We start from the raw sequence: 11268 nt of genomic DNA on the forward strand, positions 1-11268 counted from the left end.
TACAAATGGAGATGAGATAATTCTCAGAATATTAGAATTTGATCTTACGTCTTGAGTCACTTCTATAAATCACAAGCATCCCATCTAAAAAAGACCACATAAAGTTGTGTAAATGGTGCATTATATGGGAAAATTAAAAAAAAACACAGACTGGAAACAGATGATATAAGACTATTTGCATAACTGATGTCAAATTGTATTATTGCATGAACAATGATAATCCTAAACGAGGGAGTGTAAACAGTTCTTTCCATGGAAAGAAGTACTGTAAATCAGATTATGGGGAATTATGAAGACTCCTCAGCAAATTAGCCTGTAGGAGCACGCACAAACAAGTCAACAGGAGCTATTTGGGGACTAGTCTTTGCCAACTAGTCCCTGAATAGTTTGATTATTGTGAATCAAACACTTTGCATTATATCCAAATTTATATTAAACTTGTTTTCGAATTGGCATGTTACAATACTCTCAACAAATTATTGTCCATACAGAAATTGTGGACTATCAATTTTTATGGTAAACAGAAAAAGAGAAATGAATAAAATGAATTATTCAGAGGAATTTGACATTTTGTGAAAATAATGATTTGTTTTTAAATACTGTGATGATAACAGTAAAAGAATATTTGTTATTGAATGAATAGTGTTTGTTACAAATAACTAGCCATCTCATAATCAAATGAATCAATGAAAGAAAAATTAGTGACACATGCCATTACCTAGATCGGTGGCTTTTGGTATTTTCATGATCTTGTCCCGACTGTTCACGCTTTAGTGTCCAAGATCCTCTCTGCACAAATACAGGGAATGGATGATACAGTCTGTCCAACAATAGAACGTAGTGATTGTCTAGAAACTTTATCAAAATTTGCATTTAAATGTATTTAACAAGTGAAAAGGAGAGATCAAAATTGATGTATTTCACCAGGAAGGGAGAGAAGAAAGTTGGAGTGCTAAAAATATTGGGAGATTGTATTCGACAATCTCAAAATATCTCAATAATAAGGATTAACAGATGGGAAAATGAAACAGTGGGTGCAAGAGTTCAACAGCATTGAAAATGTTAATATATGTGTAATAATGCATCCTCAATTTCATTGCTGAAGAAGCGATTCACATTTCTCTGTCTACTGTTTTTGGCTTCTCTGTTTTCTTTAGAAAAATTAATACTTCTATCTGAGAGGATCTCTATACATAAATTTTAAAACTTTTCAACATGCTGAGCAAAAACCACCAATTTAAGTGAACTGTTACCAAAGTATATAAGAATATTCAGTAATGGTCTACCGAGACAGACTAAAGTTATATTGTGAACATTGATGATATTTATTGATCTACATGAGAGCATATGACAGGGTTTGAATCACGATTATGGAGATACTTTGTATGAAAATCAATTTATTCTTTTGACATCTGTAATCATAAATTGATTTTTTAAAGTCCCAGTTTCTCCAGAGTAAAAACATCAAAATGACTGATGACAAAAACTTGAGAGATATTTTCCTGGAGGTCAGAAATTTCTGGTACAAACCATGCTGAGTTACAAATAAAGATATCCCATATGCCATATAATGCAATACACATAATCATATCCAGAGATTTTGACTCTGTTTAAAATAGCAAAGAGCTACCTTTTCTGGATGTGAGCCACAAGTAAACTTTTTAGACTCCTGGTAGCCATGTGCATTTTTCTTACGAAGTTACAGGCTTATTAAACCTGTCAATGCTAACATATTTTGTAAATAATGGTATACTAGGAATTAAAATATATGCTAATGATATGCCAATTAGTAATATACAATGTGTGCATTAAGTATTTGATATTGATGAAAATATGATCTAAAAAATTGTCAAACAGAAATACCTGATATTATCACCATTTGAAAGAGGAATGAATATTTGCAAGTTTGTGCTGACCTTAAATGCATTTGATATGCATCCCATATGTGGCATGGCAGATGTCTGAGTAGTACTCCTGTTCTCACCAAACCCTCTAAAGTGTGTTTTGTGGTGATGTTTCTGAAGGTGGTGTCGATGCACCTTTGAAATTCGGACATTATCGTCAGAAGTGGAGGGATGTAAACATTGTCTTTGACGAAACCTCCACGGGAAGAAACTACACACACTGAGGTGTGGGGTGGCCACAAGCAGCCATTGTCTGTGGCTGTTGCATGACCAATTCATTGACTTGGCAGGTGTACATTTAGGCACTCCTGGATGTCTACGTGCCAATGTTGTGGGGCTCCTGTCTCACTTGTAAATAAACCCATTTCTCCTCATCCACAAATTATAGTGTTAACCAGTTTTTCAGCTTGTCCGGGTACATTCTTCCTGTGACACAGTCCTCTATAAAGAATTGGTCAAGTACGTGTCTTCTGGAAACGGCACAAAATGCATTCACTTTGGAGCTGTCACATTTCATCTCAATGACAGTGTGGGGATTCCGGAATTCCCTTATCCAGATATTATATCTATTGACCTTTCTGGATAAATGAAAAGTTGCATCATCACTAAAAATAAAGTTGCATTGCCAAATCCTTAGGACCTCAGGCCCACAAATCTCACAACCAGTTTAAAACATTATTTTACAACTTTGAATTGAATACAAGAATGCACTACTTACCTGAAGCATCAATAGATTCAAACAGCTGACAGTTTGGTCAACTGAAACAACATGAATAACTCCAGCATTTGGTATATTACATTGATAGTTAATATGATAGTATTAAATCATGTATCTGTTTTCTTTAATGGAAGACAAATTCTCACATGGACGGTATTCATGTTTCCAGACAAGTTTCTTCCGCAGCACGGAATCAACAGAGACTTAATATGGCAGAAATACAGATCTGAGTAGAACTTTGTTCAATTAACATTATTCTTTGCCTACTTAGTGTTGTACAGCAGGCAGAGAAAGTGCATGGAAACTGATCAAATGTAAATCAATTGTGCACATATCCTGTAGTGTTGTTTGCAATTATATATATGTTTAATAAATTGACATCTAAGTGTAACAGAATGTATTTAAATGTACAGTATTTTTGTGTGTGTCTCAGAATAAATGAAAGTAGTTTCTTACACGGAATTGCATGCAATGCAATTCCGTGTAATTCTGTGTAATGAATTGCATGCAATGCAATTCATTACACAGAAATGGTCTTTACAGATCATTTTTGTGTGATGAATTGCTTTGTGGAAATGAGGACGAGCATGCTGTGCTTTACAAAGTACTATAATTACACAAACATAAAATATTTGGAAACAATTGTCAAATTAATCAGAAACAGAATGAAAGCAACATGGATGACATCAAAGAAAATTGACAGAATTCCAGACAAAAATACAAAATGAACTTTAAACCGGTAAACTTTAACTTTATTATTATAAAAACAATGACTTTAATACATATGATATTTATGAGGTTATTTTATAGAAAATTACAGGAGAAATTGCACTCTAATTGAGTTGATTTTTAGTAAAATTCCACTTTAAAAAAGAATAAATACCGTCTTGTCTTTGGCATTTGAATGACCTCAAAATAAGAATGTGAACTGATGAGTGTAAATACTATGTACACCGTATGATGGTATCAATGAGTTAGTTGACATTTGGCATTAACGATTCATTTACAAAAAACAAATGAACTTTAAAAAGAAATAATCATAAAATAATTTAACTGGTCCAAAGCATGGTTTTGTTTTGTTTTGTTTCGGCTCGTATAATGAATATTTTGGATAGGATATGATCTTGTCGGAATTAAAATAAATGAAAACTTGACTAATTACAAAGTTTAGTATAATGATCTGGTATAGTTTTGTGCGATGTTTCGACAGCATCCTTTCCTTTCGTAAATTCAGTCATCTATAACCACCACATTTTCCAGTTCTTTCCTGGATGTTTCACCCTGTTTAAATGCTTTTTGATATTCATTTTCGTCAATTCCTAAGATCAGCAACAGCAACAGTTGTTTCTTCTTTAGATTTGCAAAGGGTTTTTTCTTAAAGACTGCTTCCGACTGGTTTCCGTTCACCACCAGGTACTGACCGAATCCCAGATCTGCCACATTTCGAAGAATGTAGCAGCAGAAGTCGAGAGATGGTTTGGATCTCTTTGCTACCTTCTTGGAATGGAGGAGATTTATTTGGTTCACGTAATCTGAAGAAATTGTTTCTTCCTTGTGTGTTAAAATTGTATTAATGTGCTGCTTGTATTTATTAAAAAATCTTTCCTGAATTTTTGTCAGATATAAACTTAATTCATTTTTGTCTTGTGAAGTTGTCATGTTGGCGGAATTGTTTGCACTCGTCTCTGGAACTACTGAAATGGACAAGGATGACGGCAACGTGATGTCCAGAGGAAGACTCACATCTCCAGAAGGGTTGTCTTTCGTTGCACCGACCATATCAGAAACTGGCAGACCAGCTGAAAAAACATTTACGATGGTTGGTAGTTTTTGCTGATTGTTTGTGGAATTGTTTGAGATCAAGGAGTTGGATGCGGATGTGGATGCAGAAGCAGACACACTTGCATTTGAATGATTCGGGGAGGCAGGTATGATGTGATTATTCAAATTTGCACCAGAACTGTTTGTAGTAGTTTTTTGAATCACGTTTCCAGCATTCAGACTTGCATTCTGAGGAGTGTGTACATGATTCGGAGTGGAAGACTTAACAGGAGTTCTGTTTTGAATAGGCTGGTGATTGGGAACGTTACTCACCTGCCTGATGGCAGAAAATGTTTTCACAAAATTACTTTCGCGTTGAAAAATCGTTGACTGTACAAGAACATCCTTCTGCTGAAGGAGAAAATTTACAATTATTCTGGCCTGGTGTAACGTGCTGGCATCAATTTCGACATTCCATATCAAATGATCTAAGGTCAAATTCCAACTAATGGTATTTAATGCATTTTCAATTACGTGAAGTATCAAGCTCACTCTCGCCAGTAGCTTAGTAGCATTTTGATATATCGGGTATTTGCTTTTGTCAATGAATTTGGTCATGAGTTCGACGAACTCATCATGATACTGCGAAAACACGGTCTGAGCTTCTTCAGTTAACTTATAAGTTAATTTAGTTTCTTTGTGGATTTCATAAATTGTCTTAAATAACTTTTTTAAGCTGTGAGATGATTGAATGGGCAAGGAATTATTATTTTGTTTGATCTTGCTTCTGCCGATGAGACTAAAACAATTTTCAACAAATTTGGAAAAGCTGTCTCTCTTGCACAGAATCTGATATAAACCAAACGGTTCGGATATGCAGGATATATTCATGCATGGTTTTTGTAAAACACGTCTCAACTTTCCATAATTCATGATGAGAGAAGAACCCTGATAGAGTTTTTCCAAGACATCCAAAATTCCTTTGGACGTGGATAAGATCTCTTTAAAGAGATCCAGTTTATAATACAGTGCCAGGGCGGATCCTCTGGAATGCAGGACGTCAATCAGTCCCTCGGTGTCAAAGAATTCCACCACAAACTGATTGTGACCCTCAGAATTCTCGCCAGATCTAGTGCACTCATTCTGGACTTCGATCAGCTGCTGGCAGAGTCTGTCTGTTATGCCCAACGAGTCCTGTACCAATCCTGTGACCAGAATGGACCAAAATATTGGAGATTCTTGCCAGTCTGGAGTCAGTTCCAGCACGGAACCCTCTCCCATGCATCCTGCGCAACAACTCAAAAGCAGAAAAAAGATGCATTCTTCGGTACTTTCCAAGTTCTGAGCCTGCTGTTTTAAAAAGGTTCTGAAATTTGCCGTGCCAATTTTGTTGAGAGAAAATGACATGGATGACGCTTTCTTGTAAAGTCTCTGAAAGTCTTCTAATTTCATGATGATCTCTTCTTCATTCGGCTGAAAGAAAGTAACAAACTTTTAAGGATTTTAAGTTCCACATTATGAATTTTAAGCACGAATATTTTATTTTTAGTACTGCAGAATTGGTCCCGAATTCAGTGTTGTTCCGCAACACCAGATAGTTTGAGACACCTTATTAATGGGAGGTTGTGCCATAATGTATGAAAAATTTGAGAATTTAAAAGAGCAGGAGAAAGAAGCAATATTTGGGAGTTGCAATTCCCCTATCATAATAATGTTTGCTAACACAAAATTGGTAAGAGGATCCAAATATGCTTGGAGAAGAGATTCCTGTCTGGTTGGAATAAAGTGTAGTAAATCCCAAACCATTCCAAATCACTAATATTGGATAGTCTAGGACAAGGGTGGCAATTACTGGTACAAAACATGATATGCCAACTTTTTTCTGGTAACCCAGGGTTCACCTTAAAAAATAAATCCTTACATCAACATCTTTACAGAATTTTGTATTTTAACTTAACAAAAAAAATTTTATTGACTACAGCAATACTAAATAAAAATACAACAGAGAAAAACAGTACTAATTGTTTTAGTAATAAGTGATAAGAAAATCAAACAAACACCCTATTTCCGAGACATTACTTCTGCAATATACAGACAAGTGGAGCTGCCAATTTAGCATAAAATCTGTTAAATGTAGCTTTTCTGTAGTCTCAACTAACAGCTAGATCAAATAATAATAAATGACTGAAATTCTGCATCATGAATTTGGCAATTTTGACACTGGCACTTAAAAAGGTTGCCCATCCTGTTTAGGATGACTTAAAATTTTTGCCACTGTCGATCCACATGTGGAACATTGTATGAACGACAAAAACAAAATATCTTGATCTTTTGATAATTACAACCCTATGATCTTTGATAATTACAACCCTAAACTTATTAATAGTACATCCAAAAATTCTGCAATTTAGAAACTGACTTCTTATAGGCTTTAAAGTGCAATCTCAACGTCTACCGATTTATTACATTCAGTAAAGAGATGTCAGATATGGTTTTTACCAAAGATGTTTGCAGAAAAAATTGGCTACACAGGTCATTATTAAAGTAAGAATCATTTGCATATACTAACAATGCAAATCGATGCTTTGGATTGCTATGCTGTGTGGAGAAGAGTGTGTTTTAACGTATCCGTGACTTGGTCAGCTCAGCTCTTCTGTGCATCAGACATAATTTCTTACTAGCATTTCACTGATGATGACAATCAACATCGTCAATGAGTGCAAAGTGTAATTGGCAATTAGTGATGTGCTGGATATCCAAATCTGTATCCGTATCTGCGGATATCCAAGGGAAAAAAGATCCATATTCGTATCCATTACTTTTTAGTGGATCTTTAACAGATCTTTTATCTTAATAAATTTCATTACTTATATGAAATTTTAAAGATAGGTAGCAATAAAATACTAATAACTTCAATTCAAATCACTTTTTATTTCTTAAAATCATATATTTGGCACATTCACATTGCAAAAATTTTATCATGCAAAATTCATTTACTATTGTAAAATATTTCCATATTACACTACTAAACTTTTTTGTCGACATTGTTTTTATTTTAATTTAACTCAACACTCTCCAAAAATACAAACGTAATCTACGCTATTCTGTGTCACACTAAACTATGAGCAAAACCACGCGCAGTGCAAGTCAAAACACATCATGTTACTAACGCAAAGCGTCAACTATTGGTCCAAGGTCACACGCATTGGCTGAGTACGAAAGTTGAGATCCGTATCCATATTGCGGATCTAGACACTAATGATCCGTATCTGTATCCGTATCCACAGATATACATTTTTAACAATCCGGCACATCACTATTGGCAATTTGTGTTTTAGATGCAAAAAAAACATTCATCCAGCTAAAATTCATTGACAGCTAATTGATGTATATGAAGAAGGTGGAACAAACAAAGCAAATGTGAAAAATGGTGTTGGTTATTCAATAAAAATAGAATGTGTGTGCATGCAAAAGTAAGAGCTGGATATCCATGTCATCGAATTGAAAACTTTTGTCAATGCACACATTTGACAGAACAGGAGATTAATAATTGAGCCGTTGATTTTGAAAGTGGGACAAGTCCATTTTGTGAAAAAAATAGTTGAAGCTAATTTTTATTACAAATTAACATAAAGTTTATGTTTTTATTAAAAGATATTTATTGTGAATTGATTGTCAGTATAAATTTGTTACAATAAATATCATTGACAGTATAGATTACTAGTGTCTTGATTTTGAAAGTGTGGCAAGTCCACTCTAAAGAAAAATATAAAGATATGATGGATTTATTACCCTATGTACTACCCATTCATCATGAATACTTAAAAATCTGCACCATCTAAACTAAGAAATATAATTATATGCATGCAACTTTATTACTGAATATTTTTTTCTTATTTTATCCACTTTTTCCTATAAAATTAAATTTATTTTTTGTTTTATTGTAGCTTTTTGAAAGAGGTATGAAATGTTGAAATAAAATAAATAAGTAAATAAATAAAATATTCAATTTTCTTCTTATTATTATTACATTTCATTCAAAGAAAATCAATATTTTCTTTATTGAAAATGTTGATTTTCTTTGAATGAAATGTAATAATAATAAGAAGAAAATTGATTATTTTATTTATTTACTTATTTATTTTATTTCAACATTTCATACCTCTTTCAAAAAGCTACAATAAAACAAAAAATAAATTTAATTTTATACATCAATATTTCAATCAATATTTTCTTTATTGAAAATGTTGATTTTCTTTGAAAATCATTGCTTTTGAAAGTGAGGCAAGTCCATTGGTGCATACCAAAACCATGATTTTTTTCACCTAACACAAATAACCATTATTGCATATTAAATTTACATGAAATAAGACCAAAAAAAAAAAATATATATATATATAAAATAAGTCTATTACTGTTTACAAATATTTTTAAACCCATTCAAATGCAAACCATTAATTACATATCCAGCAATAACATAACATGGGCTTGCCCCACTTTCAAAATCAACGACTCAATTGATGAGCTTTGTGAAGATTTCACGAATGTTTCTTGTTCTGTCATTTAAGAAACTGTTAGTGAATGTCTTCAATACAGGTTCCAAGAATGTTGACATCAGAACACAAACAAAAGAGAATGACTGCTTCTTGAGCATTTCTCAATTGCTACCATATATAAGGAGACAAATTCTTAGATTGTACTGTATAGTGATGGGAAATGTGAGACTGGTGTCTCGCTACACCCTGTGACTAAACGACATTCCCTCAAATTGCACAACTTATCTTTTCCGGCCAAACCCAAAAAGTTCAAACAGGCACCTTCGAACACAAAACTCGTGGCTATGGTTTTTTTGGGACCAGAGAGGCATTCTTCTGATCGATTATCTGCCTCGGGAGAAACATACTGCAAAACCTTAAGAGTTACAGTGCACTATACAGAACTGTCCTACCTGCTTACTAAGGGAAATGTCTGCTCTACAACAAGTCATCCTCATGTTGCTCAAAACAGCTGCAAAAGTTTTGATGGGCAGTATTAAGCATCTACCATACGGTACAACAACAACCAGTTTTGAGGAAAAGGCAAGAGTTCAGCAAAGAGACAGTCAAGCTTGTCTCACGACATCAGCGGGGATTACATAAACAGTTTAAGACATTTCTGTCAAAAAGATTTTGAGTTACAATAAATCATCACCATTTTACGAAAAAACAATTCATTCATACTTTTAAAACAACCCTTGTATTTCGTAACAAAACTACAACACAAAGAAAGAACAAACTGGAAATCTCAAAGACACAGTCGCCAGACTCTGATGACGTGCAGTGGGAGACATTTTAAGAGTGAAGGACCACAGAAGACCTCCAAAACCACAATTGGGGAGCCACCGATGGAGAGTCGGGACTTCCTGCAAGAAAGCTGGCAATGGAACAACCTCCACCTGTCTACCCGACCGCAAGGGCAAGACTGCCAAGTATGCCCAAACGAAACATTATTTTAGACACATTTCAAGACGGGCACGGGATAAGCACGAAGAAAACCATTTATCCGGAAGCCAGAGGGGTAAATTTAATCTTTCCAAATAACTAGATTTATTAGTGTCATCTTCATGGTTTTTACACGGGCTTTGCAGAAGTCTTCGTAAAAAGTTCACCATTTTGCCAGGAGGGGAAATTCAATAGAAATTGATATCCGTCGATGAATTTCCCGCTAATCTGCTCCCGTTACGTAAAATAAGCCAAGTTAACAGTTAACACCGAATGTCAGAAAAATGTAAACACAAGTGGTTCTCGTTAGGCTTCCCACCGTTATTCGACGTTTCGACCGAGAAAAATGTGAACTTTGACCTCCGATCTTTCGCCAGAATGCATTCGATTTATCGTTAGAGGGTCGATAAATTCGCCTTCGAAAGCGGCAGAGTAAAACTCTTATTTAAAAAAAAAAAGTCTGGCTGACATTCCTATCGATTTTTACGCCGACCCGTCGACACCTTTCTAATTGATAAAGGTACGTCTGCATGTAAACCGGTAAAGAACCCGCGACTTTGCGCGTGAACAGAACACACCGACCAGTCGCAGGTTCTTACCCACTGCACGAACCCAAACGGAATCGTAGGTTTTCGCCGTTCCCGACCCCGTTTCTGGATTTTCCAGCGTGACCGAAGGGCCCCGGATCAGAGGCCGCAGTCGAGGGGCCCGGGGGCCCCTCCGATCGCTTACCTAGAGAGTCGGCGGGGGACGTCTCGTCCATTATTTACTTATTCGAATTGGAGTTTTGTCAACTTCGTAAATACCGTCGCCATTTCTAACGCTTTACCGCCGGATGGCGCGATAAGGACGATCCGTTTTATAGCCCAATTTCCGATTTTTGTAATTCGATTAAAATAATTACGCCCAAATTTAAAAAAATTTAGCCAAAAAATATTTTTTATTTGGCCCGAAATTAAAATATAAAATATTAAAAATTAACAAAAATAAATAAAATTTATTTGGAATTTATATTAGGAAAGATAATTTCTTAATACGTTTTCGGCAAAATGAGGAATTTTATTTTTCCTATTTCTGCTGGAGAGTTCGGCAGAGTCGGTAGATTAACTGGTCTTTCGACTTCCTATCTTCGCTCGTTGCTAAAATCAACTAGAGACAAATGTTACCACCAGGGGCACTGCAATCACAGCAAGAGCGCTAGATCGAATCGCTGTGAGGTCGAATGTTTTCTTTTTATTGAAAGATATATAACCTTCGAGTTCGATTTCATAATTTTTTATATGCATTTTATTATAAGAATGAAAAAGCTTTTATTTAAATCCAAAACCAGGTTTATGGATAAATAAATGACACTTAATAAAACATTAAACACCTTCCATCGCTGAGAAATGTTTATTTAATAAAA

At 34.8% G+C, this 11268-nt stretch overlaps 1 protein-coding gene across 1 annotated transcript; it reads right to left on the minus strand.

Moving 5' to 3' along the window:
• Positions 1-1357: 1357 nt before the first annotated feature.
• On the minus strand, positions 1358-10731 carry LOC111629444. The gene is made up of 2 exons (XM_023373346.1): positions 10596-10731; positions 1358-5856 (listed from the first exon to the last, which is right to left on the minus strand). Exon 2 carries the CDS (start codon positions 5833-5835, stop codon positions 3853-3855), a length of 1983 nt encoding a protein of 660 aa, XP_023229114.1. The 5' UTR covers positions 5836-5856; positions 10596-10731; the 3' UTR covers positions 1358-3852.
• Positions 10732-11268: the final 537 nt, after the last annotated feature.

This window comes from Centruroides sculpturatus, unplaced genomic scaffold (genome assembly GCF_000671375.1).
Source record: "Centruroides sculpturatus isolate CEXI.00-Female unplaced genomic scaffold, Cexi_2.0 scaffold85, whole genome shotgun sequence".
NCBI lineage: Eukaryota > Metazoa > Arthropoda > Arachnida > Scorpiones > Buthidae > Centruroides > Centruroides sculpturatus.

Coding starts and splice junctions, on each gene's coding strand:
- LOC111629444 (XM_023373346.1), bottom strand. CDS start 5,835: ATGAAATTAGAAGACTTTCAGAGACTTTACAAGAAAGCGTCATCCATG.